General features: G+C 39.7%; 2 protein-coding genes across 2 annotated transcripts in view; both read right to left on the reverse strand.

Moving 5' to 3' along the window:
* The window catches only part of VAPB (VAMP associated protein B and C), a 31,976-nt gene extending 30,831 nt beyond the window's left edge, over positions 1 to 1,145 (reverse strand). The window contains exon 1 of the mRNA XM_037403353.1: positions 864 to 1,145. Coding sequence (XP_037259250.1) covers positions 864 to 921 — 58 coding nt within the window. The 5' untranslated portion in view covers positions 922 to 1,145. The remainder of the gene's footprint in view (positions 1 to 863) is intronic.
* A 3,776-nt stretch (positions 1,146 to 4,921) lies between these two features.
* RAB22A (RAB22A, member RAS oncogene family) lies at positions 4,922 to 26,060 on the reverse strand. Its single transcript, XM_037403347.1, has 7 exons — positions 25,948 to 26,060; positions 23,988 to 24,067; positions 19,992 to 20,073; positions 15,775 to 15,846; positions 15,540 to 15,646; positions 13,616 to 13,725; positions 4,922 to 12,045 (listed from the first exon to the last, which is right to left on the reverse strand). The coding sequence occupies exons 1-7, from the start codon at positions 25,981 to 25,983 to the stop codon at positions 11,948 to 11,950; spliced, it is 585 nt and encodes a 194-aa protein (XP_037259244.1). The 5' UTR covers positions 25,984 to 26,060; the 3' UTR covers positions 4,922 to 11,947.
* Positions 26,061 to 26,217: the final 157 nt, after the last annotated feature.

The following is a 26,217-nucleotide window of genomic DNA, read 5'->3' on the forward strand; positions in this document are numbered from 1 at the left end:
CTTATTTGTAATCCCAGAATATTGTATTACAGTAGTGCTGTCAGGCTACACGACAGGAATTCCAATGCTAGCGAAAATTCAAACCCATTCAAGATTTTTATTTAAAGAACGGACGGATTTTCGCGCACCCAGCGTATTCACGATTGATTTATCTAGATAGCTTGTCAAATTATAATAACAGGAGAAAGGCAGGAAGCGCTGGCCGGCGGCCCTGCGCCTTCCGCCCGGGCCCGGCCGAACCTCCCGCACCTCACGCCCGGCCTGACAGCGCGGGGAGGGCTCGGCAGCCCCCGCCGCAGGGCCGGGGTCTCGGCACCGCCGAGCGTCCGCACCTCCTCCCCTACCACCGCACCTCCGCGGAGGCCGAGGGCCGCTCCCGCCGCCTGGGATACCCACCCCCACCCCCGCCCGGGAGGCCCCGCGGGGCTCAGGGCGCTGTCCGCAGCCCTCCGCCCGCACCCCGCGGGGGAACGCGCCTGCCCGGGGCGCGCTGACCCGCTGCTGGCCGCAGAAGGCGGCGGCCCGGACGCCCCCCCCCTCCTCCCCTCCCTCCCCTCTGGCCGCCCTCGGCCCTGCAGCAGCCGCCCGCGGCGCGGGTGGGGGCGGGTGGCGCAGCCGCGGCAGAGGCAGGCCCGGCGGAGACCCCCGCGGCAGCCTCAGGGGGCTTGGGGGGGCCTCCTCGCCCCGCGGCAGGCGGGGGAGCCCCGGCAGGGCGGGGGGCGGCGGCGGCGCTGAAGGACATTTTAGCGGCTGGTCATTTTAGCCCCGGCCCCCGGAAAATGGCTGCCGCTGGAGCGGGGCCTGCGAGCGGCCGCCGGCCTAGCGCGGGGAGGCGGCGGGGGGCGGCGACGGCCGCCTCGTACCTTTGAATTTGAGCTCGTGCTGCGGTTCGAGGCTGAGGACCTGCTCCGCTTTCGCCATGTTCCTCCTCCTCGGCGGTGGCGGCACCAGGCGGAGAGAGGAAGGGACGGGGAGGGAGGGGAAGGAAGGGGGGAGGGAGGGGAGGAGGGAAGGCGGGCGGGCAGGCGCCGGGGGTGGGCGCGCCCGGCTGCTCTATCCGGCCCCCGCCGAGCGGCCCCGGAGCGGCGAAGGGAGAAGCGCTGCGGGCGGCGGAGGGGGGCGGGCCTCGGGGTGCGGGCGGCGGCTCGGCGGCTCCCGGCGCGCACGCTGCCCGGGCACGGCCGCGGGGAGAGGGCGGGAGGCGGGCCGGGGGCGGGGTGATGCAGCACGGCGGGCCCAGAGAGAGGCTGCGGCTGACGTCTGCCGCCGGCACCGCCGCCCGCCTCCCGCCGCGGTGAGGGGGCCGGCCCGGCCCGGCCAGCCCTCGGCCCCCTGCGCGCCGCGGCCCGCACTGGCTGCCGGTAGGTGCCGGGCCGCGGGCCGGCTGCCTCCTTGGTAGGGTGCTCGGCCGGCTCCGAAGCTTCTCCCTACACCTGTAACCTCATGAGCGAGAAAGAGATCTCATTAATATTAATGAAGTCCAGTCACCACAGAAAATCACTGCTGGCAATAAATGCAGCACTTCGGCCCGCGGCGGGGAAGGAACGTTCTAGCCCCCGGACAGTCCCAGCAGCCCATACCAGGCTACAGGAAAGACCTAACTTTTTAAAAAATAAAGCCAGGATTTCAGATCATTTTAGTGATTTTAAGACACGCATACAACCTTAATTAAACTGTAATCAAAGTTTTGGGGCATTTGTTGTTTATTTTTTTTTTGTCTTCAGGTTTTTCTTGTTTTGTTTTTACTCCAACTAGCATGACTTAAAATATCTTTAGAATTTACAGTTTGGTCTAATACGAAGTACTTCTAATACAAAGCACTGCTTTATTGGTAGCCTTAGGCCAGTGTAGTTACAACAGCAGCATACTGTCTTTTTCCCCTTCCCCTATTCTCAGGTTGTTTTAAACATTCTAAAGAGTCCCTAAGAATGTATAAAGCATCCTTGTAACCTGTCAGAGTCGGTGGTGGTGGTGTAACAACGAAGCAGGAGTTTAGGATGCCGATGTTACCAACAGAAACATATTGGTCTTAAAAACTGGTCATCTACATACACCAAAAAGTATTCATTAGACAACTAGACTTAATATATACAGTACCTTGGGAAGAGATGCCATTTGCACAGGTAAAAAGCAATTGTATTGACATGAATCAGCTTCCAAAGAACAGCAAGCCAAGGCACAGTTATGCTGAGTAAGTCCTAATCAGCTAAGGAGTAAGAGGTCAATAAAAACATGGTGATAGCAAAACATTGTGAGAATTCATTTTAGCACACCAGTGCCATCTGTGCAATGCAGTGCACCTCACACAAGTTCTTTGTATCATGAATGCGATAAAAAATTTACTTCATCATTGCCAAACACACATAAGGTAGCTAAAAAGATCTGGAATTGGTAACAAAAGGGATTGTTTTCATTTCTGGCAATAAAAGCAGTGGCAAATGACTGATGTATGTTAAAATTAATACCACTAAAGGGGATGTGGACATTCAATGCTCTAAGCACATCTGCAGTATTTATACCACATCTCAACACTTCAGCTGCTCTTGTCCATGATAATCCCTGGTTTTCAGCGCATCTGCTTAACCGCCTCCAATCTCATTTTTTATGTCTTGTTCTGAGACTGCTTTCATTCCATGCCCAAACAAGTCAAACCCATTTATATGTTTAGTATAACTCTTGGTTTTGCATTAAAGCAAGTGAAACCTGCTAACTCCTTCTAACCAACACATCAGGACCAGTTTTTAAAACCTTCGGCAATACATGGCAACACACTCAAATGTACTGCTGTTCCTCCTTAAATTCCTTCTTTGTTGGAGGAAACATGGTCACAATGTCATGAAGGTGTGCATTTTCTTTTCAAGGTCCCCGTTATTCTACTTTGCTTGCTTAGATTTGGAGCCTAAGATGTTCTTGGCTTATTTTTGCTACTTGTGGGGGTTTAATTCATAGTATAAGCTACAGATTATGTCATAACATTTTACTAGATCTCAAATCAGGAGAGAATTTGAGTTCTTACAATTTGGAGTGGAGCTTTCTTTGGCCAATGTTCCAGAAAGGTTATTTTCTTTCACCTAATCTCAGGTTTTATTTTTACGAATGGATTCTCTCACTGAGCTAGGCATTCCAAGTCAGAAAAGACAAGCTTTATACATATCTGCAAGTTAATGGGAAACTAACGGTGAGGAATAAGACAGAGGAAACTTTATACAACATAGTCATACATAATAAAAAACCCTAAACTGTTCAATGTTGCTGCCCAGATCTTTCAGAGTTCTCCTTTTCCTGAAAGTACAAAGAACACCCCTTAAGCGTATGATGATTCACATCTTAAAGGGTTTGGCAAGTTGTATCATCTTACCACAACTGGCGACTTTGAACTTACCTGCTTGTATTTGAAGGACTTGCCCATGTTTTCATCCAGGCTGAAGTTTTTATAAAGCATAGCATTGTTTACTCTTCAGTTGAAAATTCATGAAGTCTAATGAATGTAGGTTGTTAGGCTTTTGTTACATGTAAATAACGTGTGTACATTTAACGTTGTGCAGATCAGGTTCATTGAAATGGGCATGCATGAAAGCCACCTGCAATACCACATCCTTACCAATTACACAAAACAATCCTCACTGTATTACCAATTTAGCCATGACAAGACTAGATGGCAACTTGTTGCCCAGGTGGGGTTTTGATTAACAGGAGAAAATAGGATGAACACTACCAGGAAATGCTGAAGAGCACCTGAAAACTTTGTACTGGAACAATTTTAAAGATAAGTTTCATCTGTTGCAAAACTTTTACCTTAAAAGCTATAGAAGACTTGATCCAGGTAAAACATTCTCTCATATTGTGTGCATGCAAATTAGGTAGTCTGCATTTAGTTATCTAGATTCCCTATGCAAACACATGTAAATGTGTTTTCCTCTCTTTTCTAGTACATTCCTTGTGTTTACCCTTCTTACACTTGCTCTGATGCACATTCATACCCCCTTACATAAATATATTTGACATTCTTCAAAAGCAGTTTACACACATTTAAGAGGTTAACTTAAAAATAGCAGGTACTGAACGATAAATTTCAGTTACTCCAGGTCTCTTAAAAAGACGACAGTATCCATTCCCTGCACATGAACTACAACCAGTTGCTTAGTAGAAACCTGTATCCAACACTGTCAGGTGAAATAGTGTCAGACAGGACTTTTTTTATTGATGCTTTCGAAGGCTGCCATTAACTGAACACGTTAGTCTTGCTCCACACATTGAAACAAGAAAACTACATCTTTTAAGCATCAGATAAGACAAGTCAGGTAACAGTAGCCAACTCCATGTTTTCGCACTCTACACAACACCAAAGCAGTGGTGTAAAGAAATGCAAGCTACCAATCAGCTGGCTGTATTAACAAATAAGAAAGGTTCCCTTCCCAGCACGACAGGCCTCCACAACACTATACAGATATTAAAAGCACTTTACAGTTTTGATTGACAGGAAATTGGCCTAAGCAGTCAAGAATTTCACATTTCATGCAGTCTAAAGTAAAAGCAATATATTCAATAACCTCACCCTGGTAGAATTTGTCAGGCCTTGCACTGGTTTACAAGACTGTGTGTGGCCTGCAGTTTCTCAGACATCATGCTGCAAAGAAAGGAAGCATTGCACAAAAGCTGCATTCTCTCTGCTGCTTTTCCCTATCCCGCCTTTGTACAAGTTTGTCTTCTGCCTTTGTCTGTGTATACATAAACCAGGGAAAAGGTTCAGTTTCAGAATGACTAGCAGTCAGCACTTTTTGGAAAACAGCTATTCAAATCATCACTTAGATTAATTTCTGCCATGGGATTGCTTACATTCCCCTTCTATAATTCTACTGCTACAGAGACTGTTTAAGATGTTGAGAATTTTGGAAGTGTTTATAAACAAAACCAGCACATATATAAACAAAGCTTTTTATTAATAAAATGTTTACACCTTTTTTTTTCCACAATACATCAGACTGGTAGTGATTTAGCATGTTATTACACTATAAAAGTTTATTATGAATGCTTAGGCTGAAAAGGCTGTTTACATTATGCCAAATCAACATTTCTTTATTTGCATTCTATGCACTATATGGGAGTGTAACAATTCAAACAAAAAGGAGAGAACAAAAGCCTGGTTTTCCTCATTAGCATCTACAAACCAACAATACAGACCAACCTGTACACACTCTCAGGACCAGCCCAAGAGAAGATGAAAAAAAAAATATCTCAAAACATTCATAAGCTTGGGAATTCATCACTACAATATTTCATCACTAGTAATCTGACTACATTTCATGCAGTGAAGCAATGGTTGTAAATTTGTGCAGTTTACAGTGCTGCAAATGCTCTGTAACTTTGAGCGGCTTAAGTTTGTTTTAGTAAGAGATACTATAATAAGAAGGCACAGACCTCTCAACCCTTGTAACAGGTTAACCCAATCCTATAATGAAAAAGGCAGAACGTTCTTAAGAGGGACAAGAATTGCTGATACAAAGGTTAACCTTCATGCTTAATTTTACAGGCAAACATTTATTACACTGCAAGGGCTATATGCATATCAGGTTACTTTCGTGCCCTGACTACACAAATGCAATGTTTCTTGTTTAGAAGAAACCTTCAGAATGATTTCTTTTTTTTCTTCATTGTACTGGCAGGAGGGGGATACGAGGGTAAGATTGCCAGGAAGTCTTAAGTGTCTTACACCTACAGAATCCATTTCTGTGTCTTAAATCAATTCACTGACACAATTTCAATGTTGGATACAAAATATTCAGAAACAGAAAGTACAAAAAAAGGAAGTTAAAAGAGAGTAGCGTTTACATTGTGTTACTACAGCCTTACAATAATTTGCTCCCCCAGGTGAATGTGCTTTTAGCCTTCCTTTTGTGGTATAATAAAGTAGTGGTGTAAGTCTCAGCTGCTACGTTTTTGTAACAGTTTTGTAAGGCTGTACTCAATGAATTACCATTTTGTTTACAAATATTTGCCACTGTGACAGACACTTCCAGAACCTTTGAGAAAAAAAAGACACCACATATTCTTGGCTAAATCCCATAAGGAAACAAAGAACAAATTATCATAAAAACATAATGGATTTAATAGGAAATACATAGTGTAACATGAGTAAAAGCCAGACAAGATAGTAGCAGTGAATCTATCTAGGTGTCAGAGTTACAGCATATCCAAGTGCGACAGCTGGATGGAGTATCACACTCACACAGATGAGCATGACAAAATGAGTGGTCTGTATCCTTCAACATTTAAAAAAGAAGTAGCAGTTGGTTTGTTCAATAATACATATGTGAAAACATATTTGAATAAAACTCACTGTTAGTGTTTAAGTAAAAATCTAAGAACCCCAGCTTGCAAGATGATGTAAGGGGAACAGCAAAATCGTCTCTTCTAAGAATTCTTTATCCTAGAATGAGAGCAGTTCAGCAAATGCTGTCCCAATTTTTAGGGGGACAGATCATCCTACTGCCTTGATTTTCCATGTAAAATAGGAAGCACCGAATAACTCTAAGCCACTAGAACTTTTTAAGTATTTTTAAAGAGCTGTTTATAGCATGTACACCCTGACAACACTATGTTAAAAATTCAGGGTTGGGGCGGGGGGGAAATGGGTGGGGGAAGGAGGAAAAAGCTGACCCTAGGATCATTTTGATATGTCAGAGACTAAGCCCATCAGTATTCTTGGGTTTCAGGATAGTCTTATATCCCTTGAGAGATTTGTTATCCGAGTCACTTTATGGATAAAGTTTGATTTTTTCCAAGCCATGCATTTTTAATTCTAGCTGACCAAGAAAAGATTTGCATTCAAACTTCCAAGACCTCCAAAATATCAGAAGGAATTTTTCAGAAACAACCACTGGTGTCAGAAGGCCTAATAATTTTAGGGAAATATGTTTTGGCACCTGAATACTTGCATGAGAAACAAAGTTGTAGTTTCAAGCATACTTCTTTTGACAAGTTGGAACCATATGACTCTGAAAAGGACAACTGACGTGACTTTTCTTATACTAGAACCTGTATTTCTATCTTAGATTGGTAATTCACACCAACATTTTACTTCAATAAAGCTTCTGTCACCTACCATTACTAGGGCTGTGATCTATTACTAGGAATGTAATCTGAACATAAGATTTTAACAGTTTTCTTTAGAGAATTTTGTGCAGATTTTAGAAGCTTAATTCCATGCACACAATTCTCCTGCTTCAAAGAACTGACTTGTGGCATACAAACAAGTCTCAGGTCACTGTAAAACTTCCTCCTAAAAAAGAAAGTTTGTCCTCCCTTATCCATGATCACACCAGCCTCTCTTTTTAGAGGTTTAAAGAGAAATATACGAAGCTTTTTAGAAAATGAATAGGCAGTGTAGAAGTTGAAGTCTCAATTATTCAGGTTCTCCTCACATTTGAGATGACTTTTTTTTTTTACTTTATGTAGCTATTGCTGCTTGTAAGTGAGGTTTACTACAGGGTGACTAGCTACACCATTCAGACAGCTTCTGTCCTGTAAATCAATTCCCAAGATAGTCTTTGCAGATTGCTGACATAGCACACTACAAATAGACACCATCCTTAATAAACACTAAAGACTGTTTCACAAGAAACACATTCAAACATCACTGCTAAAGCTTCCTTTTCCAACTAATACTCAATATGTTATACTGGAAATTAACAGTAATGTTAAGGAATAATTTAGCATTAACAGTCTAACAAAAATCTCATTGAGGTCAGCTTTTAAACCATTCAATATATTCAGCCTGATTTTTTTTTTTGTCACTAAAATGAAGCTTTTACCATGAATGCAAACAACTCCCAATGAATGCCGTATCTATCAACCAGGTTAAAGGATTAGACTTCCAAATCAATAAGCAGGCAGTCTGCTCTCTTCTTACTCTCCTCCCAAGCATGTAAATAATCTCTCTTTAGCAGGCTGGTAGCATTAAATTGGTATTGTGTACACCAACAAATGCCCCTCTAAACTATTAACTGTCTGATCCTGTAACACTTAAAGAAAGGGTCTCACTCACGTCAGTAGGGATTTGAAGTGCAATGATTTGGCTTGTTTCAACATGGATCTAATAATGTAAACAAAGTCTTTACCTTCCTGGCAATGGCAAAAGTTGTTAGAATTATCTTAGAATTTTTCAAAGCACCTATAACAATTTTCAGTAGTTTGACCACTAGATGCTTCTGTTATGAAACAAGCTTCCAGATTTCACCTACTTAGGCATTTAGTACACCAGTTTTCAGCATGTATATAAAATATACTACAAAACTACCTAGAGCACAGATTAAGAGGCTGGCAAGTCAGCTAAGAGACTGCTGTAATTTAGAGGATCAGATGAAGACATCCTCCAAAACTCAGGGAGCACATTTAAGTTGCTCCAAAGCTTAAGAACTAAGCATTTATCAAATGTCATTTTTCTACAAATCTGTAACTTTCATGGGAAAGAACTGGTGGCATTTAGAAGTTAAAGTAGTTGTATTTTGCCAGTTAAAAAATGTTCGGGATCAATGAATGCGATATGCGCCTTGTTATATTTTTATGTACATGATACTTTACCCTTCCAAACTTGTTGTGCAACAATTAATTCCCTCCAAGAGTATCTGAAAGCCTGGTCTCTATGACGAGCTCTATTCATTTAACAGAAAAGCATTAGTGGAATGAAACTTCAGTCCTCAGCTTTTCCAACAATTTCTTAACAGAAAAGTTATTAAAAATTTAGCTGGAATGGTGATAATCAGCACTCCAAACAAAGGCCAATGCATCTCCAAATAGAGAAGCTATGTTAGAACAAAAAATAACCAATTCCAGCAAGCCTAGTGCAAGATGAAAGCAGATGGCCTAACAAATTAATACAGAAGAAACAATTTTTCTCCAACAAAAGTCAAACAATGAACATGTGCATCTCATCCAGGGAAGATTGCATTCGAGCTTTCAGCTAGGGCCAAGTGATCAATAAACAGTTATCTTGGCTCAAAAGAACTTGCCATCAACAGTCTGTTATTTTAAATAGGCACAGGTTAAAAAGCAGCCTCACTTCAGTGTTTGCAGCTTGGACAATCTGAAACACTGGCTATTTCCATGTTTTCATTAACTGCAGTAATTCAAGACCAGAACTGAAAAAAAAGGACATGAAGCATGCTGGCATTCCACTCAGACTGGTTAACAAACCATAAGGAGTTTGAGGCACTAAGACTCAGCTACATTTGAGAAGGGCCAGATTGTTGCTGCTTCTTTATAAAGTTTTGGTGTGGGGTTTTTTTTGTTTGTTTTTAAAGTCTAATTTTGGTGTATAGCAAATAAGTGAAGAAAGATCAGAAAGCCATTCATAAAGATTTGCTAGGATAAATGTATCTCTCCCCTGCCTGAAGAGAACTACAACTACCTCAATACTATCCTAGCTCTCAGCCTTGCCTGGAGTCCAATGTTTTCTTTTCAATGAATGTTGGATAAATACTATTAAACCATTTTTATTATCTCACTGAAAAACAGATTTAAACTCCATTTTCACCACATGCTAACAGGCAATAACAATAATTTAGAAAGTCTGACATTCCTTTTTCCTACTAATCTACATGAAAGATATTCCCGATATCTGAGACTTTCCTTCTCCTACTATGATCTTTCTCAGTTGAAGAATTTCCAGATTTATTACTAACCAACTTTAATAAAAGCAGTAGTTTCTGTATCACAGTTAAGATACTACAGTGCCCAGTATCTTAGTATAGAATAGACTTCTGAAGCACTATGAACACAAAATGCTTTAAAAATCAGTTGAATTAGATAACCACACAATTTATTTTTTTAAAAATTTGGCAGGAGTAAGAATTGCGCTATTTCAAAGAAATTAGGGATTTCCATGATTGCCACTGTGAAAGTTCTATATTTAATTGCCAACCTGCATTTTTTTAAATTAAAAATATGCCCAAGAGCAAGTTTACTCTGTTCTTTCTTTATTGGCTGTATTTCCATTAAGCATTTTGGAGGAGTGAGTAAGTTTTCTGTTCATAAGTTATTTGCTTTGAGTGATAGATAAAAAAATATATTATACATCAGGCTGAACACCAAACACAAATCTGTCTATACTATTAGATGCCTTCTTAAGGACCAATGTTTCAAAGGGGCTTCAAAAAGCCTTCATTTGATGATGTACTACTTGGGCTCTTTAGAAGCACGTTGCCTGTACAACTGCAGGAAAGGCGGCATAACTGACAATGCAGGGTAAGTAAAAGGTGTGATAAAAATGTAGTCACCAAATTTCATTAACACATACTGACCCATCCAAAATCTCACTGTTACAGTTCACCTGTTTTGCTCCAGAATAGCTCTACAACAATTTTCACTAATACAACCTAATCTGTCCTTTCATTTCTTACAAACTTTTCTACCTTTCCTTCAGAGAAAATACTTGAGATGATAGAAAACCACATTACAAAGAAAGAATAAGCATCATCAATGTGACCTCATTTTGATACTAAAGCTGAACAACATTTTAATATATACTGAAGTCTATTAAGCTCTTTTTCTTCAAAAGTATAAAGTCTCTCACTAGTGCTGGTAGGAAACAAAAAGTAAAAATAAATAAGATAGCACAAATGGGTATGGTCAACCTATAGTTTAATTGAAAGCGTACTAAACGCAATACAGAATAAGCTAAACACTGATCTGCTAAAAACCCTCAGAGATGAAAAAGCCCAGGAACCAAGAGGTAATGATCTACATTACCATGTCTTAAGGTTACTTCCTATTTGTATTTTTGTGCCCAAGACAGGAAAGACCTGGTGGACCACAGATGAAAACTTGTTTAACAGACAGTCCTCATGCTGCACCAACAGCATTCTCTATTGGCCCTTGCAAATGTTATTGAAAAAGAAAGAATTGCAGCCTGCCTCTGGATGAACTCACAGTGACAGTACCTACAATACAGGAAAAAAACCCCACAACCTGATGGAGATTCCCCCCAAGTTTATCCACAGGTGTGGAACGGAAGGAGTGTATAAGATTGCATTATTTTTTACTGTTTTTACATAATTTATAGTACTTTAAACACTGCTCTCATAAATATAATATGAACACTTTACATATGCCAAGCAATTAAAAGCTTTCCCCAAAAACTTTTAGGTCTTATCAGAACCACTGGCATCACCTGTTTACAGCAACTGTTTCTAGTCAGTAACCACTTAGAACTACAACTAAGTTTTCTTCAACCAACATCTCAGTATTAAAATACTTGTAGGAACAAAAAGATGCCTATAAGCATATCAGTTTGCCTTAAAGTGATTAAAGTCAGCATGAAAAAAAGATTGTCTGTGATTTAAAATCTGTTGCTTGTGTCCCCACCCCCAGCGCATATCATCTTTAAATAAAAAGTGCAAATGGGATTTGGGGACTGGATGGACTGATTTGCCTATTATTTGTCTTCAGTTGCTTATTCTGTAGCCACCTCACATCAACTGTCCTATCATACTTTGGATTAGCTACAATGAAATTTAAAATAAGGCTCACTGAAGAAAAGGAAGAAATGACATCTCACTTCCAGACTCCTCCCACCCTTAAGTCCCACAAAGTGCTCATTTCCCTTTTTTACAAAAAAAAAACCCAAAAATCTTGATTACAAAACTATTAAACATTTCAGTTCTACCATCCATATAGTCACCTTCCTGTCAAGCAAGGCCAAAAAAGTGATGATGGATTCCCTTTGAATGCAAGAGATACTACACTTTTTCTAAGTAAACAGGCTGACATTACAATTGCAGTCTCTTCTGCGAGTGTACAGATGTCAGATGAACCAGTCCATTTTTGTGGGACCTTGGCTGTATGAACACCGGCAGATAAAGATCTAAGACTGATAATATAAACCCAACGTGAACTATTAACTTCCAAGACCACCTACTGTATAAACAAGTTTGATTTGCTAAGGGATCAGTCAACAGCAGCTGCGCTTTGTCACCGATGGCTGTCTTCTAAGTTTGAAGCCCTTACCACTAGACAGGGGGTTGGTGTCAGTTGACGGAATTCTGCGACCTGCAAGAGGGCAGAAAAAAAAATATGGTAAACATTATACTTGAAACTAATTCTAAGCATTCAGTGTATGCTTTGTATACAAAACTGCATCTTCAATTGGTTATACGTCATTAGTGATGACACCCCCGCATAACAGACGAACAGCAGTTAACAGTCTATACCAGGGGTCCTCAAACTTTTTAAACAGGGGGCTGGTGCGCAGATGAAGTGGCAGGCAGCCATCTGTGGCTGCTTGGTTTCCCCCCCCAACCCCCGGCAAGGGGGCGCGGGGGCGGGGGTTCTGTAAATACCAGGGGCCAGACTGAGGACCCTGGGGGCCGTATCTGGCCCGCAGGCCCTAGTATGAGGACCCCTGGTCTATACCATGTCTGTAAGAGGTATGGTTACACAAAAGACAACTAGAGGCAGTTTTAAGCTAATTTTGCAGCATTTACGCTTCAGGCTAATCTAGACTTGGAGAACTAAACTATAAAAGCACCCAGAGAATATACTCTGCAGAATGCCATCTGGAATATCTTCACCAAGAACTACCATCTTGACCTTTATTTCCACAGCAGATCACCTGCATCAGGCTTAGCACATAAGTGCTTGTAAAGATAGCTGCTTTAGTCATCTAATCAGGCTTTTAAATTGACTATTCCTAGTCAGGTATTCTTTTCTGAGGAGGATTTATGATTTTTGTCCCCCCACAGCTTATTCAAGATCAACTTCAGAGGGCAACTATTAAGTCAGTAAATCAGGAAGCTGATCTACAGCACATCTAACATCAGCTTCAATATAGGGTCCTTATAAGCAGCTGAATATCTTTTTCTCAAGTCTAACATTTCTGTAGCTTTCCAAAGCTCAAGCGCAGTGCACATACACACAAGAGGAATGGATTGCCGTTTGTCCCCTTTTCACAAAGAGGCTGACATAACCTGCACATTGGTGCTGCTGCCTGAACATATCCTGTAAATAATACTGCACGGAATTCACTTTGGAATACTGTCTGCTTTTCATTCACAGAAAAAATTGTCATTTTCATTCCTGCCACGAATGAGACAGAAAAGATTTGCAATTTAATTAAAAAAAAGCAAACACCCAGGGTATCACAAAAATACTTGTGGAAAAAAAAATCTACACACAATAGTTGCTGTTTCCCATGCAGCAATCTTGCATTTATGATTTGTTGTATTTTTGGAAATAGACTGTTTTAGACTTCATTCTTTTTCTCAGCTGTATAACGTTTGGATCTTCCTCATGCCATTTCCTTCCCCTTCCATAACCTTGGAAGTACCAACTGCAACACTCAATAACAAATACAGTAAGATGACACCGACTTCTGAAATGAGTCATTTGCTTGCTATTTATCCAACAGCATCACAGTAAGCTTAAAATCTCTAGAAGGAATATTAAGAGGTCATTAGATGACTAAAATTTTATATAGCTTGTTTTGCAGTTTGTATTCATGTCCATTTATAACAAATTCAAGTCAGTATAGTCTCACCTTAATAGCACAAAAAAATACAGTAATCAAATCTCTACTTGAACTTCTTTCAGAAGGAAGCACAGTAACTGTTTAAATACTTACTAATTTCTATAAAGAGTTCATTAATGTTTATTGCATTTTTCGCACTTGTCTCTACAAATATTGCATGAATGGAATCTGCATAGTCTTTAGCATCTTTTTCCATGACTTCTCTGGAAAAACAAAGCAAAGAAAAAACTGTGAATGCAAAAATATCCTATTATTCAAAGTCTTAAGGGATAGGTTAAGCTTTTAAGTGTCTTATTAAATGAGTATTTTTATTTTACTTTTTGGCATCACAGTGCTCCCTCATCCTGAGACTGATGCTCATTCTTTACTCTATGCTGCCTCCCTGCCTTGAAGTATGAGCATCACTGAAGCACAATTAAACTAAACAAGGCTTTAATCTATCTGACAACATTAGTGTGGGGTTTGTTTCTTGAGTGCTCTAAGCGTAGGTCTGCAGTCAATCATTATAGGGTGCTTTATTCTTCACACACACAGCAGTTTTAGATGTACTGAGAAGATCCTAAAGCATTAGTTGCACTAATCCAGCTGTTTACAAAGCCAAGTATCTCACAACGCTGCACAGATCATTAGTATACCTTATACATTACATGAAGCATGGCGACATAGCTATAAACAGGAACATATTTAGACTGAGCACACAACAGAGCTGAGAAGTGAAAAAGTTACTCTGCATCCCTAAGTAGTTAAGTTGATAATTAAGTTTGTTTCCTTAAACAACATGAAAAATCCAAACATCATAGGTGGAGAGAGGACCGGACTATACTTGTATCAATTTACATACAATTTCTAAAAAACATAGGCTACTTGCAGTAACAAGAGACTTTAGGATATCAAAAGCACAGACTTTGATCAGTGACTCAAATATTGCCTCTGACTATAAAGTACAAGGAATTTTGCTCATTAGCTTGAACAGTAATGTTTACATAATTTATGATACCACCTAAGCACCAAGAAACAAGCATTGAAACTTAGTACTGCATACTTTATATTTGTCCTCTATGCCGTAACTTTGTAACTTTATGCCGTATTTCCTTCAAGAGATGTGCTACTTCTAACAAGTTATTAGAGCTCACTAGATAACTGCTATATATTAAAAATTTTTACAACTATACTAAGAGCCAACTTTGTAGTGGTCCTTTAAATACATAACCATCCTTTAAGACACCAGCTGTGGTGCCTTTTCCAATGAAATCAAAAACCAAGAAGTTTGCACACACCTTTCTGAATTTTGGTTTAACCAGGACATCAATCAAAAAGTGCTTCTTTTGTTTTTAGTACTTGCCTTATGTTCATAAAGTTTCTCAGGAATTTTCCCTGCTCCCTGCAACTATTTCAGCCACAGCCAATTCTACCCCAATATTTAAGCAGGGAATGAAGGCACCTGAAAAAGCAAGTCAGAAAAACCTACACAATGCTTTCCAACAGTCTTCTTGTTTTTCCTACCAAAATGAGGTGCTACAGACTGACAGGAATACTTCTTATAAAGTGAGGTAAACATCTTGTATTACACTGTAGTTTCACAGGCAGTTTGGGCTTGTGTAACTTAGCACTGCCACCAGAAAAGGTAATCCTGTCTCCCTGTAAACTGCTCATTCCCAAACCGGCTATCTCCCCTTTGTTATGCCAGCAAGTGTCCATGGTGTGAGAAAAATAAATACACTTGGATCAGTTTTCCTTTTTCTAAATGGTTAGTTTTAATCTGAATCCATTTTACAGTCTGATATACTGCCCAATCACGCACATACTCACACCAGCACAGGGGAGGAAGTGGGCAAGACTGTCCAAGGGCAGACTCCCAAATCTTCTGACAGTCGAAACAGCTCAGACCACTTGTGAAAATACAATGCTAGTGCAAGACAGTTTAAATTGCTTTATACCTTTCACCTGCTCTGAAATCTTAAAATATTTAGTACTATGAGCTTAAGTGAAAATCTCCAACCTGCCAATGATTATTTACCTTACATCATTAAGATCACACTTATTTCCTGCAATAGCTACAACAATATTTGGAGGTCCATGCTGTCGAAGCTCTTTAACCCAGTTCTTTAATGTTGAGAAAGTTTCCTGAAGGTGAAGAAAAAAAAAAAAAAAAGAAAAAGAAAAAACACAGAAGGAATTAAGAGTCAGAACTGGCCTGTGACAAAAAAAACACCCTAGAAACTGTAATTCTGGGTCAAGATCAAATTTCTTACCTCTTTTGTGATGTCATACACTATAATGGCTGCCGCTGACCCTCTGTAATACATGGGGGCTAAAGCACGAAACTGAAAGACAGACACCATACATAATGAATCTGATCCTCCACTGAGCTCCATAATTTCCGTATTATTATTATCAAATAAAGTGAAAACTAGCTTTAAAATTCACATTACCAGAAAACTTTGTTCTTTTCAGTTACAGACAGGCTTGTGCAGTAGAGTACATAAACATCCATGAAAGTACTGTTTTACAAAGGCCAATCAATAAATAGTTTAGGGATCAGCAACATACCTGCTGCAAAAAGCAAGAAGCCAAACTTGACCCCATTTTGACTAGATTAAAATCTCTGATTTAAAAGACTGTAGATCATACATAGACACAAACCCACAGGATATATGCTAAAGTTTAAACACCAAAACTAGTTGCAACCCGAACTCACTTCTTCCTCTAAGACACTCAAGCTTTTGGACAAAAAAAATACTTCCAAGAAAACTAGCATATACTACTGCTGATCTGAAACGTTCAGAAGCTGGTGTCAGTCAACCTCTAGCCCCATGGATCCATCATGGCACTCTTAAAAGCTAGAAATGTTGGTTTCTTCATAATCTAACAGTTTTAGGGATATCTCTTACATTTTTTGCCTCAGAAGTTAGAAGCATGTTTAAAACTAAAAACTGCAAAAGCCCTCAACTACACGACCTGTTGCAAACAGAGCTTTAAGGAACACGTTAGATAGTAAAAGGCTACAGTAATTTTATTCTAATCTTCAGAATTAAATCGACAGCAGGCATATTTGGTTGATAGTGGGTTAATAACCCAGAGTATAAACCAGACCTGTACCTTTGCATGGGCAGAGTGTTATGAATCCAGGACTGAAAAAAGTGACAGTACACAATTAAGTTGCATCAAAAATATCAGTCAGTCAGTCAAGCATTCTTAAAAAGCGAGACATTCTGTTGATTTAAAAACAACGAGACAACTAATCTAGGAACCAAAACTCTCAGTCAAAGCGCAGAGTAAACTGTATGTACTGCTTCAATGTCAGCATATGTGATTTAAAGCTTTTGTGCATCTTATTAGTCAGCATGAAAATCATGACTAGAATAAAGTTTTTCTCAAAGGCTTATTTGGTTCTAATAAAACACCAACTTCCTTTTGCTTAGTACAGTTCAACTGTGAGCAATATTATAAAATCATAAAAATCTTGCTATAAAGCAGAATTCCAGACCATCTACATTTGGCTCTCAAATTCTGTTTTGAAAACAGGATTTTGAACACAAAGGTCAGAATATAAAAATATTTAATAGTGGGAAAGGGAAACATGGGCAGGCATTCAGTTCATGATGGGACATAATCCCTCTCTTCCTCCTAAGTACTAAAATGTAAAGGGAAACATATTTGGTAAACCACCACTTGGACTGGTTGCAACCTGGCTTTTTGATTATTTGACTATTTACATTGGGAATAAACCAACTTTCACTTGCTGATTTTGTATTACTCTCATTTCCTGCCTGCTAACACTTAGATACTTTTTTCCACCTAAGAGCAGTCAGCAGATAAAATACAGTAACAAAGCAGATGTTACCAGAAACACTGAATTTTCCTTTTGCTATTTTTTCAAAGACTTCAGCTTGCCCTCCAGCCTCCAATTTGTGTTTTGGCAGAATTAAGATGACATAATGTAATTATCCAGAAAAACTCAAAATTGTTAAGAAGGCAAAATCCCAATTGCTATAAGTAATCTCCTATCAACTTTACTCAGTGTAGAAGAAAGAGGGTTGTGTGATGTGGGGGGTGTGTGTAGGGAAATGAGCTGTTGTGAAATGAATTAGTGCAGGGTTCCACTTTCAGAACAAAACTAGCCAGCCACTCCCCGAAGCCATTTAGATCAAGTGGATTGCCCAGTGTAGTGCAGAACTGCTGGGCTTTGGAGGTGGAAAATAGCAAATGCTCCTCAAGAAGCCAGGACTATGAATTCTGTGCATTACACTTCATAGCTCAGCAGAGACATTTTAGTTCCAAGAATGGTGTGGATGTTTTTGGTATTTGAAACGTGGACATTGTTTGGTGTTCACCCACCATGGAGGGGATCCCTTTCATAACTCATTGTCAGATGAGTTGCATGACCAAAAAATTGTGCCAGATTTCAGGGCAAGGCAGGTAGGTATGCAGACCATTTATGACTAGCAGTAAGTGACAGTGGTGTTCTGCTTTGGAGGAAAAAAAAGAAATCTATGAAGATACTGGCATCATTTCAAAGTAAATAGCCTTGTTTCCATTTCACTGGTTTCCTTGGATATGTTGGAGCCTCACAGTGACTTCCCTCAGGTGTGGAACATAAGCTTCACAGATATCACAGCTCCTGGATCAGAGCCCAGGTAAGACATTTTTCCTTTTTCAATTTCAATAAAGATACCACGTAACTTTATGGAAGAAAATTAAAGAGGTATTCCTCAAAATCCAAAAACAGGACGACAAGGAACATGCTAGTCGTGCACAGAGATGCTTCCTCAGATTGTATAGTGTTCTGAATCCAAATTACAGTGTTCTGCCATTGCTTGCAAACACAGCTGAAGTGAAGAGCACGGAACGCTAACATGTAATGGACATTTCCTGCCAAATTGCAGCATGTATGTTTATAAAGCTTTCCATTTAAGAGTACCAATCTCTTAAAATTCATACTCTACCTCTTAGAAGACTCATATTCCAGCATTAACTTTTCAGAATAGACTAGGATGTTCACTTAAGACACTATTTACAGCAAATGCTGACTGACTGCTAGTAATGGAAGGACTCTGATATTTCCGATAACATGGATTCTATTTGACATATCACTGGGACACATCCCTGACAATGTAAGATTGCTTTATATGTTGCTGCTGGAAGGAAATAAATTGTCACTCAAAATCTAGAACACTGAAATGCAATACAAATACTCAAGTTACCTTCTAGCCATCAAGGCTGTTCTCAAGCTGAAAAGCTAGCAAGTCAGTTCCACCAGGAGTCCAAAAGGTCAAGTGACCCTCAACAGGGATGACTGAGCCTTTTCAAAGGTTTGGGAATTTTTTGTTTAGTATTTTTTTTTGTTTTGTTCTTTGGTTTTGTTGATTGGTGGGTTTTTTGGGGGGGGGTTGGGGGATTGTTTTTTTTTGCTTGGGCTCTTTGTTTCTCGAGCCAATCCTGACAAATAGTACAGTTGCCTTAGCCAGTCATTATCCTGAAGTAATAAACCAACCTGATCAATCTGACCCTTACTGGGGACAGCTCTGGTGTCTACCTTTGTTACAGTTAACTCACATCCTAAATAAACTCATCATGAATAACTGACAGCTACCAGTAGTTAACAGTCAAGAAACTGCAAGAATAAGCACTGTTAATACAGCTGCTGTAATTTCTACAACTGTTACTAGCAATCCATAAACAAGCAAGTTAACTAGCAAAGCTTTCCTTTTAAATTTTAAGTAAAAATCATGCAAATTGTGATTTCATTTTACTCATCATTATCTTGAAAGCTTTTGTTACCTCCCCTCAGAGCCATGCATGCTGCAGAGAACAAAACCCCAGACTACCAAATTAAAATTTAGATTTCAAAGATTTCTTGACATGGCTAACACTATCAGATTTGAGAAGTAAAACTTTACAAAATAATTAAAGATCAGTTAACACCGATAACACTGCTTGAAATGCTGCTTTTGAAAGCCTAAACCCACATCCTACTCACATTAATAATCGTAACACTGAAGCTAACAGAATGTATTAGCCGTTGTCTATTTTTCCATAATCAGGGCCTTACTTGTACTATGAAATACGATTATTCATTTAACTTTGATTCTCACATTGCCAGTTGCACTGGCTGCAAACACTGCAGTTGAACATTTAAAACTCAAGTAGAAATAGTACTAGAGACAGCTGGGGGCTTCCCCCTCCCCGACCTTGTTTTCTTTTGAAATGGCACTCCCTTTCAACGCATCTAAACCCAGTCTTTTGTTTTATAAGCTCCTCTTCTTGGGTAATCATCCTTAACTTCGTACTTTAACTATGATAATAAAAACATATTTACAGCACCCATATCTTGATAGAAACCTGCATAGAAACAAACATTCTAATACATGTTTGTAAAACCAGATCACACTGTGACTTTCAAGGGCAAGGTTGAAAAGCAGCACGAACTCTAGCCAAAACTATCACCACAGATATTGATTCTACTTACCCGCTCCTGTCCAGCTGTATCCCAAATTAGGAATTTATGCAGCTCATTTTGATACTGTACAGTCTTGGTCATAAATGAAGCTCTGGAAAAACATTACAGCTTATGCTTTTCAGAATATACATTCTTAGAACATTACTACTAAGAACTTTTAAAATGGTTTACATTCCAATAAAAGTGTTTTACACACACACAGAGAAATAATGAAGATTTTCATGCATAAAGGCTGAAATTAACAAGGTAAAAGATCTCAGAGGATGAAATTTCCTTTTAGAGGATGAAATTCAACTATCAAAACAGAAGTAACACTAATGCAAATTATAAGCTTTTATTGTTGATAAGCTTTTAATAAAAGGATGTATGACCAAAAATAATCAGGAATGTCAGCCTTTTTAACAACATTCTTCCTAAATGGGGGAATCATCACACCAAATCATTCAAGTGTATATTGGAAACTTCCGGAAGGGAGGAGATCAAATCCTCTCCTTTTGTATCAGCTTTTTCTATCCCTGTACTAACATTCAGATAAAAGCTGTAAAGCCCATACTTGGGAATAAAATATGGGAGATTGTTATCACTATTGGTAGGTATTAAGAGGACACAGAAATCAATGAGTAACTTTTTGTTTGTTGTCTGTACAGCTCCCAAATCCTACCTGTCATTACACAATTCAGTCTGCAGACGTTCTTGCACTTCTAAAAGATAAACTTTCTTCCTGTGCTCCAGCTGCCTCCCCTGCCCCCAACTTTAGATGTTTCACACTAAAATATTGCAAAACATTACAAAAATACTTTTGTGCTTTATTTTATCTTATTTCATGAATCAGTGTACTTCCCACAAGGAACAGGAATCCAGAGACCTAATCTGCAAGAGGGAGTTTTTTGCTGTATCTATTATGTGTAGGCACATTTTTTTACTAGAAAAGCCCCACAGTGAATTCAAATCCTTGTAGAAGAGGAACTATAGGTGCCATCATTATTTTAAGCATATGACATTGTATGTTATGATCTTGAATATCTTTCGTATGCTTAGTCCCTGTCAGTTGAAAATACTACAGACTTCCAAACTTGTTCTACTGTCAGTTTTGGACAGGATTCAGGATAGGATCCTAGAGGTGGCCTGTATTGAAGCTTCTTACAGTACACTAAAGCTTGCTGTAGATTCAGAATCAGAAAGCAAGAGTCTTTCAGCATGATCAACAACATTAAATACCTGAGTCCAAGATTCAACTTCAGTTCATCTTGGATCTTAAGTACCACCAAGGCATAGATTTTCACAATGCCCATGACACTTCTGTAGTTAATATAACTGGAGTCTTTGGACACGTTTCAACATTATAGGAGGACAAAAACCAGCTATCTACATTTTAAAGAAGGAAAGGGAGCAATCACACAATGCTTTGAACTGTTAGGAGGTAACCTTCTCCCCATTCTTTAAGCTCAGACGATTTGCCAAATAGTATGCCCATCTCCAAAGCTGATTACTTTTAAGAAGCCAAACATAAGGTTGCAACATCCCTAAAAAGAAAGAGTCCAACTGCAATGCATTTCAACACAGTTAACTAGATGATGTATTTTAGCAATGAGTAACAGAAAATAAACTGATAGGAGTTTCTGTTGTAAAGCACAACAAAGACTTCCACTTCCTTAACACTGCTGCAAATTAAGCATCAATTCTGAATTCTCTGGCTGATATGGAAACAATTTCCTAAATCACAGATTCCCGCTGAAAATTATCTTACTTGGTTCTATAAACCAAGACATTCCTGTAAGTCAACTTGAACTGAACAGCTGTGTTGTTCTATTTCACATCACAACTAAACATCCCAGATGGTAGCTGACAACGGAGGTTAAATGCTTCTACTTTCAAAGAATTTGAAGAAGCTTTCATTGTGAAAAATGTCCATTACATAAAAAAAACCACAAAAAAACCCAACCCAAAACTCACCAAAGAGCTCAAAGACAAACGTTGGGTCAACGAAAGTCTCCAAACTAGAGCTATGTTCGACATCTTCTAGTAAGAAAACAGGCATTATCCCTACTAAATTTTCTAGCTGCTTTTCCCAGCCAAGTAAGCAATAGAACTGTATGAACAAGATGCACCTGAAAATAGTTTTATACTCATTCATAACTCCTTTTTGATACTGTGATGAAAGACTAGATATTCTACAGTACCTAGAGATACGTGCTGGTCAGGCAAAGCAGAATGTGTCCTCAGCATCCTGAGGACAGAAGTTCCAAGACAGGGTTTCTACATCTGCCCATATTTGAACCTGAATGATGAACATTCATGACAACAAAGTATGATAGCTCAGATTGCTAAAAGGAATGGGAACAGGACAGGAAACAAAATTGTATCTCATTAACTCAAACCCAGGAGTAAACGTATGAACATTCTCATCTTTAGTTTTGTAAGATGCTCAAAACTCCTCTCTAATCCTTGCTTTGTTCTTCCCACCTCCTAGTCTCAATTAGGAAATAAAAACAAGATGTAGAAAAAGTTTCAAAATGAGTTTGTTTAAAATTGTGGGACTGTATCTTACTGGAGATTCATACAATCCCTGCATTTGGGAAGTTTTGATTCATTTAAACTACTATAGCAAACTACCAAGATACCAGGTCCTCAGACTAATGAATGATTTTGTTAAAGACTGAAAAAATAGATTTTTTTAGGCTGTCACTTCAAGAAAGTATACTCGTATACCAGTAAAGTGTCCCAGTACTGTCATTAGGCCCATGAAACAAATTTTATTCTACACATTAGCCTCACTACCAGAATGGCTAGCATCTCCTAACAGCACCTGACTATATAGTATCTGTGACAGACATTCCTCTGGGAAGACATGCATGTGATCTCTTTGGGTTTCTGCCTTCAGATAGATGCTATGTTGGAGGGAGGAGTAAAAAGAAAAAAAAGAAATCAACCCACACACTGCACAGTCAGAAGACTACCAGATAAGAGAAACTAACTTTTGGAAGGAAGACAAGATTTGATGAAGTTCTTTCCAAAGGCTACTTTTGTTTACAGGGAAATTTAAACAAAAGCCTACTTCTGACAGCATATCTTATACTTCAGTACCAGTATGTACTCTGAAAAAAAGAAGGGGGGAAGAGACATATCATGGAAACCACATTTTTTAGGACAGGATGAGTCACAGCTGATCTTTATCAGCAGGATCTCTTTTGGTCAAAGCTGTAGTAGAACCCGGTATGACACCTGAGACAGGAAGTTGCACTGACACCCCCACTCACACTTCTCAGCACCAAGTGAAGTCATGTCCTGTAAGTAAAGAATTGTTTCTGAGCAAAGCAACCCATAAGACACTTGCAAAACAAAAAAGACAGAAAAAGAAATAAAAAGATCCAACCACTCCAAGAATTCCTGATGCTTGCCCTTTTATCCATTTGAAGATTTGAGCTTGGTAACATTGCTACTCTGAGGCTCAATTTTCCAATATCCTTACCTGTGAGACCAATTGCATTAACAATTTCATCAGCTACTTGTGTGTGTATTGCATATAGATGTATAACGTTAGAACTAATTAATGAAGGGAGCTACAAGCTGAATTAGTATGTTAACTACACTCAAAAATCTAGGAGACTTGTTATTGTACTTGACTCTTAAAAGAAAAATCATGTAGTTGCATAACAACTTGGAAATTTAAGAGTAGTGCATGAGAAAAAAATGTTGTTATTTTAACAGAAGCATCTACAGTGCAATTTATTAATAACCCAAGACTCCTACCAGGATGTTGTTAGCTTAGATTAACAATATACAAAATAGGACCAGATCTTACACAAAAAAAATGCAAACTACAGGAGTGCACTCCTATATTCCCTAAAGTAACTCACAAGCTAATTAAGGCTGCAGTTGTGTTTATTACCAAATTTAGCTGCCGCACATGGAGAAACCTCAAGTGATCTATTCAGGAGGTACAAATATATATTCATGTAATTTGGTTTTATTCTTGAATAAGTCACCTTTACTTTAGTTTCTTACCCTATTGTTGGGTTGATATTGGGATCAAAGCTATCTTCTACAAATCTCCACACGATGCTTGATTTGCCTACACCAGTGTCCTGAAAGAAGAACAGAAAGAGTTGAGAGACACATTAGTTACTATAAACAGATGATTCTTTTGTCCTCAAATTTTGCAATACACTGTGCATGAATAACATGTTCCTCAGAGATTTTTACAGAAATTAGATACTGAAATAAATACTTCAGGTATTATATTAATTTAATAAAAAAATAAAAGGTTTCCGATAACAATTTTGTTTAAAAAACCTGTAGCTTAAGATGTTTATATGAATGACTATAAAAATCTGCATTCATGCTTATTATTAATTATACAAACATTTTCTTTTTTTCCAAAACCATGCAGAAATTGCATTTGTACAGGAGCAAGGAAAGACCATCTACCACTTTTAGTAAAATATACAGCAACTGAGTATGGTACTCCATCTTTGCAAGACGATTAAGCACATTAAATTATACAAGCGTGACACATGCATTTCAACCTCTGACTAATGCTGTCCCACCCTGCTTAATGAAAGACTTGAAATTTCTTGTGACACACCTGAAACATGTTTCTAATGCAACTCTACAGAGCTACAAATGGTAAAAAAGGAAATGTAACACAAAAATTATGTCATATTTGTATTCGCACCAACTCCATAGTTTAAAAAAAAAATAAAATATAGAACGCATATTTAGGAGTGAAATAACTCAATAAGCTATTAGCAGTTCTGTTTTCCACAGCAGCTGGCCATTTTAAATGGTTATTTAATTAAGACAGGTGAAGACAAATTTTTTGCTTTACAGTCCTTAAAATTTTAAGGGCAAAAACACAACCTGAGGAACTGCTTCATTGAAAATGAAGTTTTATGCCATTCATACATCTTCTTGAACCTTCTGAACATTGTAGTAAATCTGGGTACAGAACATATGCTTGTGTTTATCTTTTCAAGCTGTCTTCCTCTCACAGAAAAGTGTATTATTATCTCAGTTCTGTATTTCACAACATTTGCAGTCTCAATAAGCAGAGCAAGTCTTTTTAAGAGAAACACCGATGCAGTTCCTGGTTCTGGGAGTTCAAGGACCAGTTTTCCTGGATGCTTACTCTCCTTATGTGACAGAAATACCTTCATCACACAAAGAGCATAGAAACACGTAATTATTCCCTCTGAAGGGCAATGTGGGCACTTAGAAGCAGAACACAATTCTGCCAGTTGTACTCTGTACAACACAGGATTTAGAAAATTGTTGTAATATCTAAATTGTTGTAGTCGTAGTAACAGGAGTTGTCTCCACCTGTTCAACCCAAGGTTATCCAGTGAGGCCCTCCGACCAAACCGTGCCAAGACACAGCTTTACAAGCCTTCATTTTTTTAAATTTCGACATCAGGTTGCTTGGTATCTTCTCCTTCCACCACCTGTGACATTTAGGGCACTTTCAAATCCCACATATGTTGCATCAAAAAAAAAAAAGTTCAGGCCCCTCCCTCTCTCCCACGAGTTTGATTCCAGGTGCTTTTATTTATTTATTTATTTTGTGAACTCCAAGCCCCAACCAGCTTGCAAGGAAGAGGGATGCATACGTTGGACGTTCATGCTTCCTCTCCTTTCTTTTTTTAAAGGAAAACATGGGAGAAGAAGGAGGGCTAATTTCCCTCAGCGAACGCCTCCCCGCCGCGGAGGGGAAGGCCCCTCAGGCCGCCCGCTCTCCTCAGGAGGACGCGGCCAGGCAGCCGGGCGCGCTAGCAGCTCTCGCGGGGCGAGGCCCACCCTTCTCCGGGGAGAAGACCCCCGAGTTTGCAGCCCCTCTGGGGCTCACGCCGAAGCTCTCCGCCACCAGCGAAAGCTTTTCAAGCCAGCCCCTCAGTGGTCTCCCTCCCTTCCTCCCGCCGCCCCCAGCCCGCGCTGGGGCCCCGTGGAGAGCCGGCCGCAGAGAACTTACCCCCAGAAGGCAAACTTTCAGCTCCCTCAGAGCCATGGCCGGGCAGACTGCGGCTTTAACGAGCGCCTGAGACGCAGCCCAGTACGATCATAGCCCTTCCCGAGGCACGCGTTCACCCGAGGCCTGCGGGGACAGCCCCCCGCCTCCCCTACGCCGTGGTTACCAGTAAACCTTCCTCCTCAGGCTCCGCGGACGCGACGCCATCTTGGTCGGCCCGCCAGATCACCTGACTGCACCCCCCGCCCGCCGCCGCGGTTTTCTTCCCTCTCA

This window comes from Falco rusticolus, chromosome 10 (genome assembly GCF_015220075.1).
Source record: "Falco rusticolus isolate bFalRus1 chromosome 10, bFalRus1.pri, whole genome shotgun sequence".
Classification (NCBI taxonomy): Eukaryota; Metazoa; Chordata; class Aves; order Falconiformes; family Falconidae; genus Falco; species Falco rusticolus.